This window comes from Engystomops pustulosus, chromosome 3 (assembly GCF_040894005.1).
Source record: "Engystomops pustulosus chromosome 3, aEngPut4.maternal, whole genome shotgun sequence".
Classification (NCBI taxonomy): Eukaryota; Metazoa; Chordata; class Amphibia; order Anura; family Leptodactylidae; genus Engystomops; species Engystomops pustulosus.
In genome coordinates, this window is record NC_092413.1 from 8,134,595 (window position 1) to 8,161,597 (window position 27,003).

General features: G+C 45.1%; 1 protein-coding gene and 1 long non-coding RNA gene across 6 annotated transcripts in view; one reads left to right on the top strand and one right to left on the bottom strand.

Annotated features, from left to right (window-relative positions):
- TOGARAM2 (TOG array regulator of axonemal microtubules 2) overlaps positions 1-27,003 on the top strand; it is a 56,706-nt gene that overhangs the window by 26,190 nt on the left and 3,513 nt on the right. For all 5 annotated transcript variants that reach the window (XM_072139966.1, XM_072139964.1, XM_072139961.1 and 2 more), the window contains 16 exons: positions 477-611; positions 1,834-2,058; positions 2,937-3,145; positions 3,766-3,917; positions 4,559-4,599; positions 7,289-7,443; positions 9,711-9,843; positions 11,448-11,624; positions 14,872-15,001; positions 15,664-15,769; positions 16,768-17,003; positions 17,161-17,313; positions 17,388-17,505; positions 18,118-18,236; positions 18,535-18,748; positions 22,816-23,032. In XM_072139966.1, the coding sequence (XP_071996067.1) occupies positions 524-611; positions 1,834-2,058; positions 2,937-3,145; positions 3,766-3,917; positions 4,559-4,599; positions 7,289-7,443; positions 9,711-9,843; positions 11,448-11,624; positions 14,872-15,001; positions 15,664-15,769; positions 16,768-17,003; positions 17,161-17,313; positions 17,388-17,505; positions 18,118-18,236; positions 18,535-18,748; positions 22,816-23,032 (2,473 nt within the window). In that variant the 5' untranslated portion in view covers positions 477-523. The remainder of the gene's footprint in view (positions 1-476; positions 612-1,833; positions 2,059-2,936; positions 3,146-3,765; positions 3,918-4,558; positions 4,600-7,288; positions 7,444-9,710; positions 9,844-11,447; positions 11,625-14,871; positions 15,002-15,663; positions 15,770-16,767; positions 17,004-17,160; positions 17,314-17,387; positions 17,506-18,117; positions 18,237-18,534; positions 18,749-22,815; positions 23,033-27,003) is intronic.
- Positions 1-27,003, bottom strand: part of LOC140120925 (uncharacterized) — a 29,855-nt gene that overhangs the window by 326 nt on the left and 2,526 nt on the right. The window contains exons 2-3 of the long non-coding RNA XR_011854005.1: positions 15,658-15,777; positions 14,884-15,029 (exon numbers count right to left, since the gene is read on the bottom strand). This is a non-coding gene — a long non-coding RNA (uncharacterized lncRNA). The remainder of the gene's footprint in view (positions 1-14,883; positions 15,030-15,657; positions 15,778-27,003) is intronic.

Sequence of the window (27,003 nt, forward strand, 5' to 3'; positions counted from 1 at the left end):
GGGTCGTGACAGATCTCTGCAGCTTTATATTGACTGCCCCCTTGTGGTAGTGATGGACAGGTGTGAGGGGCAGAGCTGGTGGGATGTCAGGTAAGGGGAGGTGTCCATATAGATTCAGGGGGGTAACACCCGCTGATGAAAAGATAACAACAGATCCCACAAAAAACAAGCCCTTACATAGGCAAAAGGAATCAAAAAGTTATGGATTTTGTAAAGTGATGATGAAAAATGTATTAGACATAATTTCTATGGTGGATGTAAAGGAATTCAGGGAAAAAAAATAAAGAAAAATTAAAAGGGTCCTGACAACTTATTCCATAGACTGCAGAATGTTCTGCCCAGGATCCACAGCGCAGAGCGTCCGTCACAGGGAAGCGCCATGTAATCCCCACACAATGGCGCCATAATGACGAATGTTCCAGGATCGTGACAGATCAGTCCTCAATGGATGTTCTCTGCTCCCTTTATAATTGCAGCCAACATCAGAGCCTCCCTCGCCGTGTATTGTGGCAGCGTTCCCAAAATGAAGCCCGGGTACATGTCACTGCGCAGTGGGAACATCGACAGCAACCTGCAGCTGTATGGGAACCGCTGGGGGTCGACTGACACAGGTGTGTGCACAAATCTATTATATTTTACTATAATACTGCCCCCTATGTACAAGAATGTAACTACTATAATACTGCCCCCTATGTACAAGAATATAACTACTATAATACTGCCCCCTATGTACAAGAATATATCTACTATAATACTGCCCCCTATGTACAGGAATATAACTACTATAATACTACCCCTATGTACAGGAATATAACTACTATAATACTGCCCCCTATGTACAGGAATATAACTACTATAATACTGCCCCCTATGTACAGGAATATAACTACTATAATACTGCCCCCTATGTACAGGAATATAACTACTATAATACTGCCCCCTATGTACAAGAATATAACTACTGTAATACTGCCCCCTATGTACAAGAATATAACTACTATAATACTGCCCTCTATGTACAAGAATATAACTACTATAATACTGCCCCCTATGTACAAGAATATAACTACTATAATACTGCCCCCTATGTACAAGAATATAACTACTATAATACTGTCCCCTATGTACAAGAATATAACTACTATAATACTGCCCCCTATGTACAAGAATATAACTACTATAATACTGCCCCCTATGTACAGGAATATAATTACTATAATACCGCCCCTATGTACAAGAATATAACTACTATAATACTGCCCCCCATGTACAGGAATATAACTACTATAATACTGCCCCCTATGTACAGGAATATAACCACTATAATACTGCCCCCTATGTACAAGAATATAACTACTGTAATACTGCCCCCTATGTACAAGAATATAACTACTATAATACTGCCCTCTATGTACAAGAATATAACTACTATAATACTGCCCCCTATGTACAAGAATATAACTACTATAATACTGCCCCCTATGTACAAGAATATAACTACTATAATACTGCCCTCTATGTACAAGAATATAACTACTATAATACTGCCCCCTATGTACAAGAATATAACTACTATAATACTGCCCCCTATGTACAGGAATATAACTACTATAATACTGCCCCCTATGTACAGGAATATAATTACTATAATACCGCCCCTATGTACAAGAATATAACTACTATAATACTGCCCCCCATGTACAGGAATATAACTACTATAATACTGCCCCCTATGTACAAGAATATAACTACTATAATACTGCCCCCTATGTACAAGACTATAACTACTATAATACTTCTTAGTGATACATATGTCCCCCTCTCTATCCTCAGGACTAGGTCTGCAGCTGAGGAGGTCTTACATCTGGGGGGGAGATGATCTGCAGCCAGAGATTTTGCCTTCGACATCGGATCATGAACGGAAAAATGAAGTAAAACTGAACATTTCTGGTAATAATCTCCAGCGGGAGGAGGAGGTGGACAATGCGGCTCTGGAGACCTCCAGACTGAAGGACAAGGTCAAGAGGAAGATGTCAGAAAGTTCCAGTGCCCGCGGGGGTGAGTGTGACCTGTAAGGGAGGAGTGTGACCAGTAAGGGAGGAGTGTGACCAGTAAGGGAGGAGTGTGACCAGTAAGGGAGGAGTGTGACCAGTAAGGGAGGAGTGTGACCTGTAAGGGAGGAGTGTGACCTGTAAGAGGGGGTGTGACCAGTAAGGGAGGAGTGTGACCAGTAAGGGAGGAGTGTGACCAGTAAGGGAGGAGTGTGACCAGTAAGGGAGGAGTGTGACCAGTAAGGGAGGAGTGTGACCTGTAAGGGAGGAGTGTGACCTGTAAGAGGGGGTGTGACCAGTAAGGTAGGAGTGTGACCAGTAAGGGAGGAGTGTGACCAGTAAGGGAGGAGTGTGACCAGTAAGGGAGGAGTGTTACCTGTAAGGGAGGGGTGTGACCTGTAAGGGAGGAGTGTGACCTGTAAGGGAGGAGTGTGACCAGTAAGGGAGGAGTGTGACCAGTAAGGGAGGAGTGTGACCTGTAAGGGAGGAGTGTGACCTGTAAGAGGGGGTGTGACCAGTAAGGGAGGAGTGTGACCAGTAAGGGAGGAGTGTGACCAGTAAGGGAGGAGTGTGACCAGTAAGGGAGGAGTGTTACCTGTAAGGGAGGGGTGTGACCAGTAAGGGAGGAGTGTGACCAGTAAGGGAGGGGTGTGACCAGTAAGGGAGGGGTGTGACCAGTAAGGGAGGGGTGTGACCAGTAAGGGAGGAGTGTGACCAGTAAGGGAGGGGTGTGACCAGTAAGGGAGGGGTGTGACCAGTAAGGGAGGGGTGTGACCAGTAAGGGAGGGGTGGACCCTCGTTATAACATCATTAATCTATAGATAAATCTCAAAGTATCTCTGATAAGAAATACATTGTATCTCTGTGATGTCCCCTCCATCACAGCTCCATCTGAGGTGATCAGCTCACTCAGCTCTCCCCTGAGGCCTGCGGTGCCCAGGAGCGCCTCCCAGAGGATAATGAATGCCACCAAACCTGTGCCCCCCATACAGAGGAGCCCCACCCCCCACAGCAACAACACAGAGGAGAGCGGAGCACAGAGCAACAGGACCGAGAACGGGGATGGAAGGAGAGAAGGATCAACCTACAGAGAAGTACAACCCTATTATCTATCTATCTCCTATCTATCTATCTATCTATCTATCTATCTATCTATCTATCTATCTATCTCCTATCTATCTCCTATCTATCTATCTATCTATCTATCTATCTCCTATCTATCTATCTCCTATCTATCTCTCATATATCTCATATCTATCTATCTATCTCCTATCTATCTCATATCTTTCTCCTATCTATCTATCTATCTATCTATCTATCTATCTATCTCCTATCTATCTATCTATCTATCTCCTATCTATCTATCTCCTATCTATCTATCTCCTATCTCCTATCTATCTATCTCCTATCTATCTCCTATCTATCTATCTCCTATCTATCTATCTCCTATCTATCTCTCTCATATATCTCTCCTATCTATCTATCTATCTATCTATCTATCTATCTATCTATCTATCTATCTATCTATCTCATATCTATCTCATCTCTCTCCTATCTATCTATCTATCTATCTATCTATCTATCTATCTATCTATCTCTCTCTCTCTCTCTCTCTCTCTCTCTCATATCTATCTCCTATCTATATCCTATCTTTCTATCTCTCTCTCTATGTATCTTTTCCCCAGTAACAATTCCCTATGTTCTCTCCCTCCAGCCTCTTCTCTCCGGTGATGATCGCACCCGTCAGCCTCTTGGAGGGGTTGTGATTCCTCCTATAGCCAAATCCTCTGTAGTTGTATCGGAGACGACTCAGAACGTTCTAATGCCCGGCTCTACTAACACTCAGCTCCGGAGATCTTCCAGAAGGTGACTGCCTACTATTCTTTAATGGAAAGTAACTGGGGGTGGGGTTTACCCACTGGACACCTGTGGCCTCATTTGCATATCTGAGATCACGTCTCCTAAATTGTTCCTCTATTTAGTACAGTACGCTACGCCCGACCTATAGACGTCATGTAATAATACTAAGCACTGATACATTTCTACACTTCTGGGCGGAGCCACATTTAGTACAATTCATACGTGACCCCTGTGTGAGAATGGAATGTGCTCGGAGGGAGGAGTCTGACACATTGTTGCTGCCGGGGGATTCCTAGACAGAAGAAATACTCACCATTGGGATGACATGAAGACTGGAGCACGGAGAAGCCGGGCCACTCCGGGATCAGAACCAGGGCAAAGTATAAATGGTTTTCTCCAGCGAGACAAAATCGCGTTTCGGACGCGTTACTCATCCTTAGCCAGGACGAAACGCGTCAATGTCAGCTCTTTCTGCTACTTCTTGTACCTGGTTTTAATATTTCGTATAAAAGTCTTTTATTTCTTCTCGCTGGAGAAAACCATTTAACGTTGCCCCCATTCTGGATTCTCGTGTTGTCTTACAATAATGGGGTACAGGGGTGTCTGACCTATAACCTGTACTGACACTGATGTGACCTCTTTTATAGCACTGCTCAGGAGGACGGCAGCAAATCCAACAGGTCTACAGGTAAGTGCACGATAAAAGGGAACCCATCAGCAGGTGAAACCATGTAGACTGCAGCCAGTGTAATGTATTGTGCCTGGAAAAATAAGCAATCAGATCTCTGTGTATGTTTTTAGTAGCAGCAGAACTGTGCTATAAGGATTTCTAGTTCTGAATTGTACTGGAGGGTGTCCTCACACTGCTGTGCTCTGTACTCTCTGTTGCCGGTATTAAGTATTGGAGATATGTATACTTATACCATTGTGTAGGTTGTTAGTAACAGCAGGACTGTGATATATGGATTTGTAACTTCTCCATTCATCCTGGAATATAAATCCATATTGCACAGTCCTGCTGCTATTAACAACATACAAAAACATCTGATTACACATCTCTCCAGGGACATTACATAACATAAGTTACAATCCTGGTGTTACAACCTACACAAAGGTATAAGTATAAATATTTCCAGGGACAATACCTAATACTGGCAACAGGGAGCACAGAGCACAGCAGTGTGAGGACACACCCCGGTACAATTCTAAAATATAAATCCATATATCACAGTCCTGCTGCTACTAACAACATACACAGAGGTCTGATTGCACATCTCTCCTGGGACAATACATAACACTTGCAGCAGAAAGCACAGAGCACAGCAGTGTGAGGACACGCCCCCAGTACACTGGAATGCACATCCATATTTCACAGTCCTGCTGCTACTACCAACATACAGTAAGGTCCGATTTCGTGTACAGGTTCCCTTTTAAAGGGTATTCAAAGACAAAGGGGGGAATTTATCCGGACACTGGTGTAGAAGTCCTGAAATAATCACAAATATTAGGGAGGCTGGTAGGACCTGTCGGAGTCGCCCCCCACTGAGGTTCTTACTCACCTGGATGAGGACACTTCCTGTGTGACTACCATTGTCATCAGTAGTATCTTGGGAAGTGCTCCCTCTGCTGGAGTGGTGGAGCAGGTCCCTGACCCCCCGGAGGGAGGATTAGGGGGTCTCAGTATCCACTAATCACCTGCTCACTGTCCTGGACAATGGTCACGTCAATGTTTGGGAAGAATTGAAACAATGAAACAAAGTATCAGCGCTCTCTGCTACAAACACAATGAGATAATAAGCGGGAGCCTCTCCTGGGAGCACAATGGCTGGGATGGAGCAGCGGAGAGCGCGGCAGATCATGTGATCCGCACAGGTATTGTGTTACCCGCATGGAATGCGCCCATTGTTCCTAGAGGTGTCCACAGTGTATGGGGCAGGGGGCGGCATCATGGCGACACACAACCTGATATTATCTTATTGTGAATAGTAAGTGAGAAGTGTAATGATAACTGCTGGTCATGTGACATGTCCAAAAATATCGCCCTAGAGTCTTCCTGCACGTATGACCATGCAGACTGCCCCCAGTGTTATGTATTGTCCATGTGTAATCAGACCAATGTGTATGATGTTAGTAGAAGCAGGACTGTGATATATGGATTTATGTTTAAGGATTGTACCTTCTCCAAGTGCATTGGGGGCATATCCTCACACTGCTGTGCTCTGTGCTCACTGCAGCCTGTGTGATGTATTGTCCCTGGAGAGATGTGTAATCAGACCTCACACTGCTGTGCTCTGTGCTCACTGCAGCCTGTGTGATGTATTGTCCCTGGAGAGATGTGTAATCAGACCTCACACTGCTGTGCTCTGTGCTCTCTGCAGCCAGTGTTATGTACTGTCCCTGGAGAGATGTGTAATCAGACCTCACACTGCTGTGCTCTGTGCTCTCTGCAGCCAGTGTTATGTATTGTCCCTGGAGAGATGTGTAATCAGACCTCACACTGCTGTGCTCTGTGCTCTCTGCAGCCAGTGATATGTATTGTCCCTGGAAAGATGTGTAATCAGACCTTTGTGTATATTGTTATTAGCAGCAGGACTGTGAGATATGGATGTATATTCCAGAATTGTACTGTGGGTGTACCCTCACACTGCTGTGCTCTCTGCAGCCAGTGTTATGTATTGTCCCTGGATAGATGTGTAATCAGTCCTCACACTGCTGTGCTCTGTGCTCTCTGCAGCCAGTGTTATGTATTCTCCCTGGAGAGATGTGTAATCAGACCTCACACTGCTGTGCTCTGTGATCTCTGCAGCCAGTGTTATGTATTGTCCCTGGAGAGATGTGTAATCAGATCTCACACTGCTGTGCTCTGAGCTCTCTGCAGCCAGTGTTATGTATTGTCACTGGAGAGATGTGTAATCACACATCACACTGCTGTGCTCTGTGCTCTCTGCAGCCAGTGTTATGTATTGTCACTGGAGAGATGTGTAATCACACATCACACTGCTGTGCTCTGTGCTCTCTGCAGCCAGTGTTAGGTATTCACCCTGGAGAGATGTGTGATCGTACCTGTGTATATGTTGTTAGTAGCAGAAATAGTATGAAAAATGGATTTATATTCCAGGAGTTTAGATAATCCAGGTGCACTGCTGTTCTCTGTGCTCTCTGCAGACAGTGTTAGCTATTGTCCCTTTTGAGATTTGTAATTAAACCTTTGTATATGTTGTTAGTAGCAGCAGGACTGTGAAAATTGATTTATATTCTAGAATTGTAGTTGATCTAGGTGCAGTGTAGCCTCACACTGCTGTGCTCTGTGTCCTTAGCTTCAGGTTGGATTTCATTTAAAATAATAACTCATTTTTGTTCCATCTCCTGTCCCCAAGATTCTGATAAGACACACAGCCGCGCCATGAATGATACGGACGCCAGCCTGGGCCAGGTCCCTTTAAGAGCAATCCTACCAACAGCAGCCAAAGACACTGAAACGACACCTCAGCTAGAGAAGGAAGAAGAGGAAGGGAAGGAGAACAACGCACGGGTAGGTGGTCACGGAGACTGTGGGAAATGGTAAATGCAATACCCAACATGACCACAAGAGCCTTATCTTCAGGTGGCACAGTATGTGGTAAAAAAAAATATTCAGGGGCACAGTATGTGGTAGAATGATATTCAGGGGCACTGTATGTGGTAGTATAATATTCAGGGGCACAATGTGTGGTAGTATAATATTCAGGGGCACAGTGTGTGGTAGAATGATATTCAGGGGCACTGTATGTGGTAGTATAATATTCAGGGGCACAATGTGTGGTAGTATAATATTCAGGGGCACTGTATGTGGTAGTATAATATTCAGGGGCACAATATGTGGTAGTATAATATTCAGAGGCACAGTGTGTGGTTGTATAATATTCAGGGGCACAATGTATGGTAGTATAATATTCAGGGGCACAGTGTGTGGTAGAATGATATTCAGGGGCACAGTATGTGGTAGAATGATATTCAGGGGCACAGTGTGTGGTAGTATAATATTCAGGGGCACAGTGTGTGGTAGTATAATATTCAGGGGCACAGTGTGTAATGGAATAATATTCAGGGGCACAGTGTGTAATGGAATAATATTCAGGGGCACAGTGTGTAATGGAATAATATTCAGGGGCACAGTGTGTGGTAGTATAATATTCAGGGGCACAATGTGTGGTAGTATAATATTCAGGGGCACAGTGTGTGGTAGTATAATATTCAGGGGCACAAGGTGTGGTTGTATAATATTCAGGGGCACTGTATGTGGTAGAATGATATTCAGGGGCACAGTATGTGGTAGAATGATATTCAGGGGCACAGTGTATGGTAGTATAATATTCAGGGGCACAGTGTGTGGTGGAATAATATTCAGGGGCACAGTGTGTGGTAGTATAATATTCAGGGGCACAATGTGTGGTAGTATAATATTCAGGGGCACAGTGTGTGGTAGTATAATATTCAGGGGCACAAGGTGTGGTTGTATAATATTCAGGGGCACTGTATGTGGTAGAATAATATTCAGGGGCACAGTGTGTGGTAGTATAATATTCAGGGGCACTGTGTGTGGTGGTATAATATTAAGGGGCACAAGGTGTGGTAGTATAATATTCAGGGGCACTGTATGTGGTAGAATGATATTCAGGGGCACAGTGTGTGGTAGTATAATATTCAGAGGCACAGTGTGTAGAAGTATAATATTCAGGGGCACAATGTGTGGTAGTATAATATTCAGGGGCACAGTATGTGGTAGAATGATATTCAGGGGCACAGTGTTTGGTAGTATATTCAGGGGCACAGTGTGTGGTAGTATAATATTCAGGGGCACTGTATGTGGTAGTATATTCAGGGGCACTGTATGTGGTAGTATAATATTCAGGGGCACAGTGTGTGGTAGTATAATATTCAGGGGCACAGTGTGTGGTAGTATAATATTCAGGGGCACAATGTGTGGTAGTATAATATTCAGGGGCACAGTATGTGGTAGAATGATATTCAGGGGCACAATGTTTGGTAGTATAATATTCAGGGGCACAGTGTGTGGTAGTATAATATTCAGGGGCACAGTGTGTGGTAGTATAATATTCAGGGGCACTGTGGTGCTCAGGGGTGCAGTGTGTGGCTGTATTGTGCTGGGGGCACAGTGTTCAGGGGTGCAGTGTGTTTCAGTGTTGTGCTCGGGGGCGCAGTGTGTGGCTATATTGTGCTAGGGGTACAGTGTTCAGGAGCGCAGTATATTTCAGTGTTGTGCTCGGGGGCGCAGTGTGTAGTACATGAGTTGTAGCTAGGGGAGTGGTCATGGTGGTTTAGCCCAAATAGAGAAGAGAAGGGGCAGATGATGAGAGTCATTTACTAAGGGCCCGATTCGCGTTTTCCCTACGTGTTACCCGAATATTTCCGATTTGCGCCGATTTCCCCAGAATTGCCCTGGGATTTTGGTGCACGCGATCGGATTGTGGCGCATCGGCGCTGGCATGCACGCGACGGAAATTGGGGGGGGGGGGGGCGTGGCCGAACGAAAACCCGACGGATTCGGAAGAACCGCCGTATTTAAAAAAAAATACAAAAAGTGTAGCGGAGCTTGCACTTACCTTCACTAGGAATAGGCCGGTGAACTTGAGTGCGTTCTGATGCTCTTCAGCGCAGCAGCGACACCTGGTGGACGTCGGAGGAACTGCCTTAGTGAATCCCGTCCGGACCCGAATAATGTGACTTCATTATTATTATAGGAGAAATTGTCTGTTGCTTTTTTACTTATTTTAAATATTTGAAAATAAATATCTACAGATTCTCTTCACCATCTCTAAGTCTGCACAAGACAAGATGAGACAAAAACAGCAGGAGATCGAAAATATTCGTAATGAGAAAAGGAGGAGCCAACAGCAATTGTGGGACCGCCTACAAGGGGTGGACTCCACAGGTCAGTGATATATAACATGCCGGTATAACCTGGGGATCCCCTGTATATAATGATATATGTACAGCCGGTATAACCTGAGGATCTCCTGTATATAATGATATATGTACAGCCGGTATAACCTGGGGATCTCCTGTATATAATGATATATGTACAGCCGGTATAACCTGGGGATCTCCTGTATATAATGATATATGTACAGCCAGTATAACCTGGGGATCTCCTGTATATAATGATATATGTACAGCCGGTATAACCTGGGGATCTCCTGTATATAATGATATATGTACAGCTGGTATAACCTGGGGATCTCCTGTATATAATGATATATGTACAGCCGGTATAACCTGGGGATCTCCTGTATATAATGATACATGTACAGCCGGTATAACCTGGGGATCTCCTGTATATAATGATATATGTGCAGCCGGTATAACCTGGGAATCTCCTGTATATAATGGTATATGTACAGCCGGTATAACCTGGGGATCTCCTGTATATAATGATATATGTACAGCCGGTATAACCTGGGGATCTCCTGTATATAATGATATATGTACAGCCGGTATAACCCGGGGATCTCCTGTATATAATGATATATGTACAGCCGGTATAACCTGGGGATCTCCTGTATATAATGATATATGTACAGCCGGTATAACCTGGGGATCTCCTGTATATAATGATACATGTACAGCCGGTATAACCTGGGGATCTCCTGTATATAATGATATATGTGCAGCCGGTATAACCCGGGGATCTCCTGTATATAATGATATATGTACAGCCGGTATAACCTGGGGATCTCCTGTATATAATGGTATATGTACAGCCGGTATAACCTGGGGATCTCCTGTATATAATGATATATGTACAGCTGGTATAACCTGGGGATCTGCTGTATATAATGATATATGTATAGCTGGTATAACCTGGGGATCTCCTGTATATAATGATATATGTACAGCCGGTATAACCTGGGGATCTCCTTTATATAATGATATATGTACAGCCGGTATAACCTGGGGATCTCCTGTATATAATGATATATGTACAGCCGGTATAACCTGGGGATCTCCTGTATATAATGATATATGTACAGCCGGTATAACCTGGGGATCTCCTGTATATAATGATATATGTACAGCCGGTATAACCTGGGGATCTCCTGTATATAGTGATATATGTACAGCCGGTATAACCTGGGGATCTCCTGTATATAATGATATATGTACAGCCGGTATAACCTGGGGATCTCCAGTATATAATGATATATGTACAGCCGGTATAACCTGGGGATCTCCTGTATATAATGATATATGTACAGCCGGTATAACCTGGGGATCTCCTGTATATAATGATATATGTACAGCCGGTATAACCTGGGGATCTCCTGTATATAATGATATATGTACAGCCGGTATAACCTGGGGATCTCCTGTATATAATGATATATGTACAGGTGGTATAACCTGGGGATCTCCTGTATATAGTGATATATGTACAGCCGGTATAACCTGGGGATCTCCTGTATATAGTGATATATGTACAGCCGGTATAACCTGGGGATCTCCTGTTTTATGGTATGTATTTTTATACTTTTACAGAACAAACCACTGTCACCTCATTTAGTCTGAGTGGGGTTAGTACGGTTCCTGTTAGCTCAGAAAAGAGACGAGGAGGCCCAAACGCAAGCTTGAATAAATGGGTGAGCCGCCCCTCTCTGCCCAGCATCCCAAATGTGAACCAAGACACAGCCAACAGTGATTTCCGACATTCCTCAGGTACTTTGTTTTAAAGTAATTGTACTTCTTATAGTAGTTTTATTCTTGTACATAGGGGGCAGTATTATAGTAGTTATATTCCTGTACATAGGGGGCAGTATTATAGTAGTTATATTCCTGTACATAGGGGGCAGTATTATAGTAGTTATGTTCCTGTACATAGGGGGCAGTATTATAGTAGTTATATTCTTGTACATAGGGGGCAGTATTATAGTAGTTATGTTCCTGTACATAGGGGGCAGTATTATAGTAGTTATGTTCCTGTACATAGGGGGCAGTATTATAGTAGTTATGTTCCTGTACATAGGGGGCAGTATTATAGTAGTTATATTCCTGTACATAGGGGGCAGTATTATAGTAGTTATGTTCCTGTACATAGGGGGCAGTATTATAGTAGTTATATTCTTGTACATAGGGGGCAGTATTATAGTAGTTATATTCCTGTACATAGGGGGCAGTATTATAGTAGTTATATTCTTGTAAATAGGGGGCAGTGTTATAGTAGTTATATTCTTGTACATAGGGGGCAGTATTATAGTAGTTATATTCCTGTACATAGGGGGCAGTATTATAGTAGTTATATTCCTGTACGTAGGGGGCAGTATTATAGTAGTTATATTCTTGTAAATAGGGGGCAGTGTTATAGTAGTTATATTCTTGTACATAGGGGGCAGTATTATAGTAGTTATATTCCTGTACATAGGGGGCAGTATTATAGTAGTTATATTCCTGTACATAGGGGGCAGTATTATAGTAGTTATATTCCTGTACGTAGGGGGCAGTATTATAGTAGTTATATTCCTGTACATAGGGGGCAGTATTATAGTAGTTATATTCCTGTACATAGGGGGCAGTATTATAGTAGTTATATTCCTGTACATAGGGGGCAGTATTATAGTAGTTATATTCCTGTACATAGGGGGCAGTATTATAGTAGTTATATTCCTGTACATAGGGGCAGTATTATAGTAGTTATATTCTTGTACATAGGGGGCAGTATTATAGTAGTTATATTCTTGTACATAGGGGGCAGTATTATAGTAGTTATATTCCTGTACATAGGGGGCAGTATTATAGTAGTTATATTCTTGTACATAGGGGGCAGTATTATAGTAGTTATATTCTTGTACATAGGGGGCAGTATTATAGTAGTTATATTCCTGTACATAGGGGCAGTATTATAGTAGTAATATTCCTGTACATAGGGGGCAGTATTATAGTAGTTATATTCCTGTACATAGGGGACAGTATTATAGTAGTTATATTCTTGTACATAGGGGGCAGTATTATAGTAGTTATATTCTTGTACATAGGGGCAGCATTATAGTAGTTATATTCCTGTACATAGGAGGCAGTATTATAGTAGTTATATCCCTGTACATAGGGGGCAGTATTATAGTAGTTATATTCTTGTACATAGGAGGCAGTATTATAGTAGTTATATTCCTGTACATAGGGGGCAGTATTATAGTAGTTATATTCCTGTATATAGGGGGCAGTATTATAGTAGTTATATTCTTGTACATAGGGGGCAGTATTATAGTAGTTATATTCCTGTACATAGGGGGCAGTATTATAGTAATTATATTCTTGTACATAGGGGGCAGTATTATAGTAGTTATATTCCCGTACATAGGGGGCAGTATTATAGTAGTTATATTCCTGTATATAGGGGGCAGTATTATAGTAGTTATATTCTTGTACATAGGGGGCAGTATTATAGTAGTTATATTCTTCTACATTGGGGGGTAGTATTATAGTAGTTATATTCCTGTATATAGGGGGCAGTATTATAGTAGTTATATTCCTGTATATAGGGGGCAGTATTATAGTAGTTATATTCCTGTACATAGGAGGCAGTATTATAGTAGCTATATTCTTGTACATAGGGGGCAGTATTATAGTAGTTATAGTCCTGTACATAGGGGGCAGTATTATAGTAGTTATATTCTTGTACATAGGGGGCAGTATTATAGTAGTTATATTCTTGTACATAGGGGGCAGTATTATAGTAGTTATATTCTTGTACATAGGGGCAGTATTATAGTAGTTATATTCCTGTACATAGGGGGCAGTATTATAGTAGTTATATCCCTGTACATAGGGGCAGTATTATAGTAGTTATATTCTTGTACATAGGGGGCAGTATTATAGTAGTTATATTCTTGTACATAGGGGGCAGTATTATAGTAGTTATATTCTTGTACATAGAGGCAGTATTATAGTAGTTATATTCTTGTACATAGGGGGCAGTATTATAATAGTTATATTCTTGTACATAGGGGGCAGTATTATAGTAGTTATATTCTTGTACATAGAGGCAGTATTATAGTAGTTATATTCTTGTACATAGGGGGCAGTATTATAGTAGTTATATTCATGTACATAGGGGCAGTATTATAGCAGTTTTATTCCTGTACATAGGGGGCAGTATTATAGTAGTTATATTCCTGTACATAGGGGGCAGTATTATAGTAGTTATATTCCTGTACATAGGGGGCAGTATTATAGTAGTTATATTCATGTACATAGGGGGCAGTATTATAGTAGTTATATTCTTGTACATAGGGGGCAGTATTATAGTAGTTATATTCTTGTACATAGGGGGCGGTATTATAGTAGTTATATTCTTGTACATAGGAGGCAGTATTATAGTAGTTATATTCCTGTACATAGGGGGCAGTATTATAGTAGTTATATTCCTGTACATAGGAGGCAGTATTATAGTAGTTATATTCCTGTACATAGGGGGCAGTATTATAGTAGTTATATTCCTGTACATAGGGGGCAGTATTATAGCAGTTTTATTCCTGTACATAGGGGGCAGTATTATAGTAGTTATATTCATGTACATAGGGGGCAGTATTATAGTAGTTATATTCTTGTACATAGGGGGCAGTATTATAGTAGTTATATTCTTGTACATAGGGGGCGGTATTATAGTAGTTATATTCCTGTACATAGGGGGCAGTATTATAGTAGTTATATTCTTGTACATAGGGGGCAGTATTATAGTAGTTATATTCTTGTACATAGGGGGCAGTATTATAGTAGTTATATTCCTGTACATAGGGGGCAGTATTATAGTAGTTATATTCCTGTACATAGGGGGCAGTATTATAGTAGTTATATTCTTGTACATAGGGGGCAGTATTATAATAGTTATATTCTTGTACATAGAGGGCGGTATTTTAGTAGGCCTGTAGATATGTATTGGTTTAAAATCTACCATTTGCATTATCTGCAGCGTTCTCCTTACCTGCCACTTTCCTGGACTGGGATTCAGATTCGGAGAATGGTGGTCCGGGCTTGGTGCCTATGTCTCATCCAGAACAGGGGTTGCTGGAGGCTCTGAAGTGGTTGAGTCATAAAGACTGGTGAGGTTCCCCATATAATCGCAGTCACCTGTAGACACATTGTAGAAGTCACATGATTATATATCTGCATTTGAGAATACGGGAGATGCCTCTTGATGTATCTGGTGGGTGTCTCGCCCGGTAAGGTTGGACCTGGTGTAGTTTTGTGTAGAATCCAGCCAACAAAAAGTAGCTGGTTACGGGACATTCCCACTCCCCTCCACCGGCTGCTGTACCCCTCTACGCCCCGTCCACGCCCACATAATGTGGAAGTGGTGTATTCACAATTTTGATAGTTGCAATTAATCCCCTGCTTCTATGACAGAAAACTGGTACAGAATTAGTGATACATCGCCCCCCCATGTGTAGCTGCTGAGTAGAGAGGAGCTGCGGGGGTGTTGGGTCTTGGACCCTCATTATTCTGATTTTAGTGTAAACTAATGGGTCTTGGAAAAAACGGAAAATACATAAAACTTGGAGTATATATAAAGGAGAACTTGTATCGGAGTGTAATTTTTTGTTCACATTCCCCTAATAGTGTAAACTAAACAGATCGAGGTGCAAAGTCCTGAACTTTACTGATGAATGTGGTGCAGTATAAGACGGTCTATTCTGCCTCAGTAACTTCAGTTATACAGTATATATATATATATATACCCTGTCTGTCTCATACTCACCTGCAGGGAGCAGAAGGAGAAAGGTCTGGTCAGTGTGAGGTGCCTGGCGTCCTGTCACCCCGAGGTCCTGTGCTCCAGGCTGCATGATGTCAGCATAGCCGTCACCCGAGAGGTAAGAGCCTGCATAAGGATAGAGTAGATCATCCTGCCCTGCCCGAGCCTGGTGCTATGTAACCCTGCACATGGGTGCTGGTAGACCTAATATCTAGGATACAGACATGTAGTGACCCACACTGTAAACTCTGTGACCTCCGTGTACCAGAAAAATCTTATAGTGACTCAGTGACCTACCTTCTGTCTATTTACTCTGCTTGTGCTTGGCCTGCCCTGACCTCGGCTTGTACCTGACCATTCTTTTGCTTACACCCTGGTGCTTTACACTGGCGTCAAGAGGTGGCGACTGGTTGGTCTTCCTGCTATTGATAGGTTTAAAGGGTAATCAAAAATAACAGAGGCATGAAAAATAGATCAAGCAAATAATATCTTTATTAATAGAAAAATACACCACAAAACATGCTTAAAAACCTTTAAAAATTGTGAACAAAGTCACAAATGAATGACATCCTCGGGAAAGTGCTCGACACATGATAATGTGCACTGCTCCCGGAACTCCAGCTCCCCCTACTGACCACAATATAGTATACGACAATGTACAGAAATAAATATTATCAATGGTGAGCTAATCAAATCTTTAGACAAGTCCATACAAATGCAGGATACAACAAAAAGAAGGGTGAAACACAATAATGGATGGACACACAATTCAAGGATCAGCACAAAACCAAGTACACATAAGAAAGTAATATACCTAAATGCTCAGGCCATGAGAGCGGGGTGCTGGGGATAGATGGCCCAGCACCCCGCTCTCACGGCCTGAGCATTTGGGTAATCAACTTTCTTATTTGTACATGGTTTCCTGCTGATCCTTGAATTGTGTATCCGGTGTAAACACCGGAGAGGTCACTTAGACAATGACTTAGGAGCGTCACAGCTGGTTAGGTGACATAGTGGGTTGTAGAATTTGCAACACTACAAAAACTTATAAGAAGGCGCTATTGTGGGTGTGATCTGAGCCTAATGAGATCAAAAACTGAATCTCTCCACCATCAGGTCAGTAACCTGCGGTCTAAAGTCTCCCGTCACGCCATCAAGACCCTGGGTGACCTGTTTAAAGCCCTCCGAAGAAATATGGACCAAGAGGTGGAGGAGATCACTCGGGTTCTGCTCCACAAGATCGGGGATTCCAATGATTTTATTCGGGAGGAGTCGGATAAGTCCCTGGGAGTCATGGTGGAATATGGCAGTCCATCCAAAGTCCTCCCTGCGCTGATTGCAGGGGGTGTCAGGTAGGTGACTTATAAGACAAGATAAAGTAGTGAGTCCCTCTTGCGCCACAATCGGAGTAGTGCCAGTAGTTGGAGTTGGTGGTAAAAGGTCCTCTTTAAAGTCCCAAGATCTCAGTATTATTTTATTTGATGTGTTTCACCCCGTTCTATTTTGTAGCCACCGGAACAGTGCAGTTAGAAGGTGCACGGCGAAGCATCTGCTGGCGGTGGTGGGGCAGCTGGCCCCGGACAAGCTCCTATCAGGACCTAGCACCGATGTCTTCCTCCGGACCCTGGTAAAACTGATGCAGGACGGCCAGCAGGACACCAGGTACCAGGCGCGGATTATACTGATATCACCACTTCGTTATAATAGAGTCTGAGCATCAACCCTCGCTGTTCTAGGTTCTATGGGAGACGGATGTTCAGCTTAGTAATGGCTCACCCGAAATTCGAGCAGCAGATGGAACGTCTTATCCCATCACATGACCTGCGGGAACTTATCACCACAGTGAAGCAGAAGGTAAGTGACCTGTGACCGAAGATGGTCCTGATGGTCGCCTCCAGGCTTACAATTGTAGATATCATGGCTAGATACATTGTTCCTCTAGGTGTACTATTGATGTCATGGTGGTGGCTGTTGTGTGCTGGTTGTATGTTAGATACATTGGGGCTTATTTACTAAGGGTCCTGCAGCCGCAACTTTGTCGGGTTTTCCGACTTCTCGGGGATCATGTCGCACGCGATCAGATTGTGCCGCAATCGCGCCGGCTTTCATGTGACACAAATCAGCGGGAGGGCCGTCGGACGTTCTGACGGATTCAGACAACACGTGAAATTTAACATTTAAAATTGTGTCGCAAGCCATGCACTTTCATGCACCGGGAAGAAGAAGGTGAACTCTGGCGGACCTGATCAGGAAGCAAAACACGAAGGAAATCGGGCACACGATCTTAGTGAATCGCGGCAGACTTCATCTTCATCGGACATTCCGGATTGGGGATCGCGCAGGGACCGGGTAAGTAAATGTGCCCCATTGTTCCTCTAGGTGTAATATTGGTGTCATGGTGTGGGCTGTCATGTGATCATTTATGTCAGGAAGACACTGGCTCTAATCTACTTGTACTCCTCACAGGAGGTAAGTGACAATGTCTCAGATGTCCCATCTGCCAAGAGTCAGCGACCTCTTCAGAAGAGCGGGGTAGCAGTGAGTGCGGGCGTGAGGGTCCAGGAGACCCCAGAATCTGAGCAGAGGTGAGCTTAGGGGTTAATACCCATCTATAGATAGCAGTACACTTCTCTCCTGAAATACTCTGCGCTGCTGGAGACCCTACTAAATTCATTTCACAACTCTCAGTCTGTGACCTTCCTTAAGCTCATACATTGTTTTCCTGACATTCTCTGCGCTGCTGTTGATCCTGCTCCCTGATATAGAAACTTCCATCATTACTATCATTTTTTTTAAATATTGCAACATATGTATCCTTACTTAATTTAGAGATGGGATCTAATTAATATTCTAATAATTATTCTTGTATAACCACTCCCTCAGTGTGACCCGCACTGCAGAGATGGACTCCGGAGAACCCCAGGAGAGTCCGGTCCCCCGGCGGCAGCCTGTCCGTGCGGCCGAGGTGACAGAGCAACTAAAGGAGCTGACAAAACTACTGACAGCCAAAGAATATCAGAACAAGATGGACGGCGTCACCCTGCTCCTGGAGCACTGCAGGAATAACCTCAAGTTTGTCACCTCCAACATCACACAGGTAAGTGACCAGAGGAGACTTACAGGAGATCAGGAGAGAGGAGAGTGTGCACTCAGTCCAAAGACTCTATATCTGGTTCTGAAAGGGAAACCATCAGCAGGTGTGACCATGCAGACTGCAGCCAGGGTTATGTATTGTAGGCGTCTGGTTAGATAATGAATTAGTGACACATAGCAGAAGGTTGTGATGCAACTCAATGCAAAGAGCACAGAGCACAGCAGTGTGATAACAACCCCCCAGTGCACTTGGAGAATCTTCAATCTGGGAATACAAATCCACATATCACAGTCCTGCTGCTACTAACAATATACACAAAGGTTACACATCTCTCCAGGGACAATACCGAACACTGGCTGTAGAGAGCACAGAGCACAGCAGTGTGAGGTCTGATTACACATCTCTCCAGGGACAATACATAACACTGGCTGCAGAGAGCACAGAGCACAGCAGTGTGAGGTCTGATTACACATCTCTCCAGGGACAATACATAACACTGGCTGTAGAGAGCACAGAGCACAGCAGTGTGAGGACACACCAAGTCAATCTACAATCCAGGAATATAAATCCATTTTTTCTCAGCGATGCTAACAAAAAAAAATCTGGCAATAAATGGGTCCTAACGAGGGGCAGTGACATAATTAACCCCTTAATGACCGCCCTATCGGGAATCTACGGCGGTCATTAAGGGTACTTCTTCTGATGCGACGCCTTTCTACGGCGCCGCATCAGAAGAAGATTTCGGGACATCGGGTTATTATAGTGCCGGTGTCGGGCTGTGATATCACAGCCCAGACCCGGCACTAACACCCGGGATCGGAAAAACTCCGATCCCGGGTGTTTAACCCCTTACACGCCGCGGTCAAGCATGACCGCGGCGTGCAAGTGTGTCCCCCGTGGATCGGACCCCCCCGGTGTGCTTACCGGGGGATCCGATCCCTCCTGCCGCTGCCCCGGGTCCCGACGAGTGACCCGGGGCTGTCGGCTCCTCTTCTCGCCGGGTCCTGCCTTCCTGGCAGGACCCGGCTGTAAGTAACTGAGCATGCGCGGCATGCTCAGTTACTTACACTATACACTGCAATACAAGTGTATTGCAGTGTAAAGGCTTGAATAAGCGATCGGATGATCGCTTATTCAAGCCAAAAGGTTGAAAATAAGTGAAAGTAAAAAAAAAAAAGATGAAATTGTTTTATAATAATAATTAAATAAATAAAATAAAGTCCCATAATCTCCCCAGTTACACATATAATGCAAATACAGTATATAAAACACAAAAACACACAAAAAATGTACATATTTGGTATCACCGCGTCCGTATTAATCTGTACAATAAATCTAAATCAATATTGAACCCGCTCGGGGAACGATGAAAAAAATAACCACGAAAAACTTCCCGTAATATACAATTTTTCATCAAACACTATCACAAAAAATGTTCTAAAAAATGATCAAAAAAAGCTACATTCCCTAATATGATACGACTGAAAAGAACAACTCTTTTCGCAAAAAATAAGCCCTCAACCAGATCTGACAACAGAAAAATACAGAAGTTATGGCCCTAAAAAGTTGTCAATAGTAAAAACAATGCAATATTCTCCAATATTGGTTTTGCTCAGGAAAATTGAGCAAAATAAGAAAAACTATATAAATGAGGTATCACCGCAATCGTAGTGAACCAGAGAATAAAGATAAAATATTATTTTTACATTACGGTGAACGGGGGGAAAAAAATGCTAAAAATCCAAAATAAAAATTGATGATTTTGTTTGTGTCCCCCTTGAAATAGTTAATAAAATCTCATGAATAAGCTATAGACCCCCTAAATGAATTATCTATACATTGTATCTCATTCAGTAAAAATTAAGCCCTCATATGTTTGCATTACCAAAAAAAAATAAAAATGTATAGGTCGTACAATGTGACAATACAAATCTGCTGTGAATGGCGCCTCCATTCATTCTATACTCGGCCGTGCGCCCGTACAGCAGTTTACTACCACATATGGGGTATCAGTACACTCGGGAGGAAATGGGCATCAAGCGTTGCAGTGCGTTTCATCATTTAATTTATTCTGAAAATGTCAGTTTGGCCTAAATGAATGTATGTTCCAAAAAAATTCCATAGTTTCTAAATCGCAGGTCCATATTGTTTTAACCCATGTGAAACACTTAAAGGGTTAATGGACTTAATAGAAGTTGTTTTACATACGTTGAGGGGTGAAGTTTCTATAGTGGGGTAATTTATGGGGTTTTACTATTATTTAGGCCTTACAAAGTCACTTGGAAGCTGAGTTTTCCCTCAAAATGTGAGTTTTGGCAATTTTCATGAAAATGAGAAAAATCGCACCTAAAGTTCTGCACCTCATAACATCCTAGAAAAGTGAGAGGATGCATAAAATATCATCTAAACATAAAGCAGACATTCCGTAAATGTTAATTATCAAGCTTTTTGGGTAGTTTTACTTCCTGTCTGGAAAGCAGAACATTTCAAACTAGGAAAATGAAGAATTTTTACAAACTTTTGCCAAATTTTCACTTTTTTTCAGAACGAATCGCAAAACGTATCACTTAAATTTTATAACTAACATGAAGTACAATGTGTCACGAGAAAACATTCTCAAAATCACCCGGATATGTTAAAGCGTTCCGAAGTTATAACCAATTATCGTGAGACATGTCAGATTTGAAAAATCGAGTCTGGTCATTGAGCTGAAAACTAGTGTCGGTGATAAGGGGTTAACTATATGTATCAGGATTATTATATTGATGACCTATCGTTAGGGGGTTAGTTACCTTTCACTCTCTCTGACTTGCTGCTCCCTTGAGCGTTACTGTGATGTTGTGTCCATTGGTCACATGACCTCATTGCAGCTGATTCCTATTCAGGTTAATAGGATTGAGCTGTAGTACCAAGCATATCCACTATACAATGTATGGCGCTGTGCTTGTTCATCAAAAACATCATATACCCCAGGGGTAGGGAACCTATGGCTCGGGAGCCATATATGGCTCTTTTGTTGGCTGCATCTGACTCTCAGGCAGATCTTTAATAAATAGTGATGGCTGCTGATCACTGGACACAGGCAGCGAAGTTACCGCTGCCTATGTCCTTTGTATGACCCAGGGGCCATCGTCTAAGCCTGGTTCAAACCAAAGAATGTGGGAGCGATGAGGCGCTGCCTGCAGAGAGTGCTGGTAGGTGAATATTCTTTTTTTTTTTTGCTGTGGCTACCTATCTAATGGGGCTACCAATATACAGGGAGGCATTTGCTGTGGCTACCTATTTACTGGGAGGATGTGCTGTAGCTACTTTTCTACTGGAGGTACGTGCTGGGACTACCTATCTACTGGGAGGCATGTGGTGGGTGTCAGGATTTGGAGTAGTGAACCCCCTGGACCATCGCGGACAATGAAGAAAGCAGACACCTGGGATTGGAATCTAAGTGGCACTCGGTTTTCATCAGAACCCGACGCAAATCAGAATGGTCTTGCTGCAGCAAGGTGCCACCAGGTCGTTCCACAGGCGTGGCTTATCCACGGTGGCAGCCAAGGTCGTGGTACAAGATCACTAGGCAGTCTCGTGTTCAGGAACAGGCAGACGGTCAAGTCAGGCGGCAATGATGCAAGGTCGGGGATGGAGCAAGAGGTCAGCGCAAGTAGCGAAGGAGCAGAATCAGGAACAGGTCCGGGGTCAAAGCTTCCTCATAGGTATGAAACATTAAGATCCGGCGGGGAAGAACCCGGGGAGTGGGCAGCACCAATCAGCGGCGCTGGCCCTTTAAATCCGTGAGTGCCGTCTGGCGCGCGCTGGCCAGCCGGGGCAGGAGCCGGAAAGTGGTGAGTTGAGTGAGCTCAGAGAGGGGCGCGTGTATGCCTGCGATCCGAGACGTAGATCGCTGGGACTACCTATCTATTGGGGGGATATGGTACGGCTCTTACGGAATAACATTTTAAAATATGTGGCGTTCATGGATCTCTCACCTTACTACTCTACTCATCCTGTATTTGTTAGAGTTATTATTACTTTATATTGATTGTTATTGCATTTTATTGTACTATATTATTTTGCAGATATTTGACGCCTTTAACCCGAGGATGCAGGACGCCAACAAGAAGGTGAACCAGTATGCGCTGGAGTCAGCCGCAGTCATGGTCCCCATCCTTAAGGACAGTCTGCACCACACCTTAGTCCCTATGGTGACCGTAATCACAGACAACCTGAACTCCAAGCACACGGGGATCTACACGGCTGCGGTGCGGGTGCTGGACACGCTCATCTCCAGTATAGGTAATCAGCCCGGGGTATCTCTGCTTTCCCATTAGTCTATGCTGTACCTACATAACAATGGCAATACACACTGCCCCCACAATGGTGACATCCAAGGTCCCCCCGTACAAAGTGACATCCACAGTGCCCTCATAATAGTGATACTTAGTGTCCCAATAACAGTGCCACCCACAGTGTCCCCATACCAGTGCCATCCACAGTGTCCCCATCACACTCACAGACAGTGCCCCCATACCAGTGCCACCCACAGTGTCCCCATACCAGTTCCATCCACAGTGTCCCCATCACACTCACAGACAGTGTCCCCATACCAGTGCCACCCACAGTGTCCCCATACCAGTACCACCCACAGTGTCCCCATCACACTCACAGACAGTGCCCCCATACCAGTGCCACCCACAGTGTCCCCATACCAGTACCACCCACAGTGTCCCCATCACACTCACAGACAGTGCCCCCATACCAGTGCAATTCACAGTGTCCCCATACCTGTGCAACCCACAGTGTCCCCATACCAGTGCCACCCACAGTGTCCCATCATACCAGTGCCACCCACAGTGTCCCCATACCAGTGCCATCCACAGTGTCCCCATCACACTCACAGACAGTGTCCCCATACCAGTGCCATCCACAGTGTCCCCATCACACTCACAGACAGTGCTCCCATACCAGTGCAATTCACAGTGTCCCCATACCTGTGCAACCCACAGTGTCCCCATACCAGTGCCACCCACAGTGTCCCATCATACCAGTGCCACCCACAGTGTCCCCATACCAGTGCCACCCACAGTGTCCCCATACCAGTGCCGCCCAGTGTCCCCATCACACTGACAGACAGTGTCCCCATACCATTGCCATCCACAGTGTCCCATCATACCAGTGCCACCCACAGTGTCCCCATACCAGTGCCACCCACAGTGTCCCCATACCAGTGCCACCCACAGTGTCCCCATACTAGTGCCACCCACAGTGTCCCCATACCAGTGCCGCCCAGTGTCCCCATCACACTGACAGACAGTGCCCCCATACCAGTGCCACCCACAGTGTCCCCATACCAGTGCCACCCACAGTGTCCCCATACCAGTGCCATCCACAGTGTCCCATCACACTCAGTGTCCCCATACCAGTGCCACCCACAGTGTCCCCATACCAGTGCCACCCACAGTGTCCCCATACCAGTGCCACCCACAGTGTCCCCATACCAGTGCCACCCACAGTGTCCCCATACCAGTGCCACCCACAGTGTCCCCATACCAGTGCCACCCACAGTGTCCCCATCACACTCACAGACAGTGTCCCCATACCAGTGCAATTCACGGTTTCCTCATACCATTGCCACCCACAGTGTCCCCATACCATTGCCACCCACAGTGTCCCCATACCATTGCCATCCACAGTGTCCCCATACCATTGCCATCCACAGTGTCCCCATCACAATGACAGACAGTGTCCCTTCATACCAGTGCCACCCACAGTGTCCCCATACCATTGCCACCCACAGTGTCACCATACCAGTGCCACCCACAGTGTCCCCATACCATTGTCATCCACAGTGTCCCCATTACACTGACAGACAGTGCCCCCATATCAGTGCCATCCACAGTGTCCCCATACCAGTGCCACCCACAGTGTCCCCATACCAGTGCCACCCACAGTGTCCCCATACCAGTGCCACCCACAGTGTCCCCATACCAGTGCCACCCACAGTGTCCCCATACCAGTGCCATCCACAGTGTCCCCATCACACTCAGTGTCCCCATACCAGTGCCACCCACAGTGTCCCCATACCAGTGCCACCCACAGTGTCCCCATACCAGTGCCACCCACAGTGTTCCCATACCAGTGCCACCCACAGTGTCCCCATACCAGTGCCACCCACAGTGTCCCCATACCAGTGCCACCCACAGTGTCCCCATACCAGTGCCACCCACAGTGTCCCCATCACACTCACAGACAGTGTCCCCATACCAGTGCAATTCACGGTTTCCTCATACCATTGCCACCCACAGTGTCCCCATACCATTGCCACCCACAGTGTCCCCATACCATTGCCATCCACAGTGTCCCCATACCATTGCCATCCACAGTGTCCCCATCACAATGACAGACAGTGTCCCTTCATACCAGTGCCACCCACAGTGTCCCCATACCATTGCCACCCACAGTGTCACCATACCAGTGCCACCCACAGTGTCCCCATACCATTGTCATCCACAGTGTCCCCATTACACTGACAGACAGTGCCCCCATACCAGTGCCATCCACAGTGTCCCCATACCAGTGCCACCCACAGTGTCCCCATACCAGTGTCACCCACAGTGTTCCCATACCAGTGCCATCCACAGTGTCCCCATCACACTCAGACAGTGTCCCCATACCAGTGCAATTCACGGTGTCCTCATACCATTGCCATCCACAGTGTCCCCATCACAATGACAGACAGTGTCCCTTCATACCAGTGCCATCCACAGTGTCCTCATACCATTGCCACCCACAGTGTCCCCATACCATTGCCATCCACAGTGTCCTCATACCATTGCCATCCACAGTGTCCTCATACCATTGCCACCCACAGTGTCCCCATACCATTGCCACCCACAGTGTCCTCATACCATTGCCATCCACAGTGTCCTCATACCATTGCCATCCACAGTGTCCCCATCACAATGACAGACAGTGTCCCTTCATACCAGTGCCATCCACAGTGTCCCCATACCATTGCCACCCACAGTGTCCCCATACCATTGCCACCCACAGTGCCCCCATACCATTGCCATCCACAGTGTCTCATCATACCAGTGCCATCCACAGTGTCCCCATACCAGTGCCACCCACAGTGTCCCCATACCAGTGCCATCCACAGTGTCCCCATACCATTGTCATCCACAGTGTCCCCATCACACTGACAGACAGTGCCCCCATACCAGTGCCATCAACTGAGTCCCCATACCAGTGCCACCCACAGTGTCCCCATACCAGTGCCACCCGCAGTGTCCCCATACCATTGCCACCCACAGTGTCCCCATACCAGTGCAATTCACGGTGTCCTCATACCATTGCCACCCACAGTGTCCCCATACCATTGCCACCCACAGTGTCCCCATACCATTGCCACCCACAGTGTCCCCATACCATTGCCATCCACAGTGTCCCCATCACAATGACAGACAGTGTCCCTTCATACCAGTGCCATCCACAATGTCCCATCATACTAGTGCCATTCACAGTGTCCCCATACCATTGCCATCCACAGAGTCTCATCATACCAGTGACATCCACAGTGTCCCCATACCAGTGCCACCCACAGTGTCCCCATACCATTGTCATCCACAGTGTCCCCATCACACTGACAGACAGTGCCCCCATACCAGTGCCATCCACAGTGTCCCCATACCAGTGCCACCCACAGTGTCCCCATACCAGTGTCACCCACAGTGTTCCCATACCAGTGCCATCCACAGTGTCCCCATCACACTCAGACAGTGTCCCCATACCAGTGCCATCCACAGTGTCCCCATACCAGTGCAATTCACGGTGTCCTCATACCATTGCCACCCACAGTGTCCCCATACCAGTGTCATCCACAGTGTCCCCATACCATTGCCACCCACAGTGCCCCCATACCAGTGCCATCCACAGTGTCCCCATACCAGTGCCACCCACAGTGTCCCCATCACACTCAGACAGTGTCCCCATACCAGTGCCATCCACAGTGTCCCCATACCAGTGCAATTCACGGTGTCCTCATACCATTGCCACCCACAGTGTCCCCATACCAGTGTCATCCACAGTGTCCCCATACCATTGCCACCCACAGTGTCCCCATACCATTGCCACCCACAGTGTCCCCATACCATTGCCACCCACATTGTCCCCATACCATTGCCACCCACAGTGTCCCCATACCATTGCCACCCACATTGTCCCCATACCATTGCCACCCACAGTGTCCCCATACCATTGCCACCCAC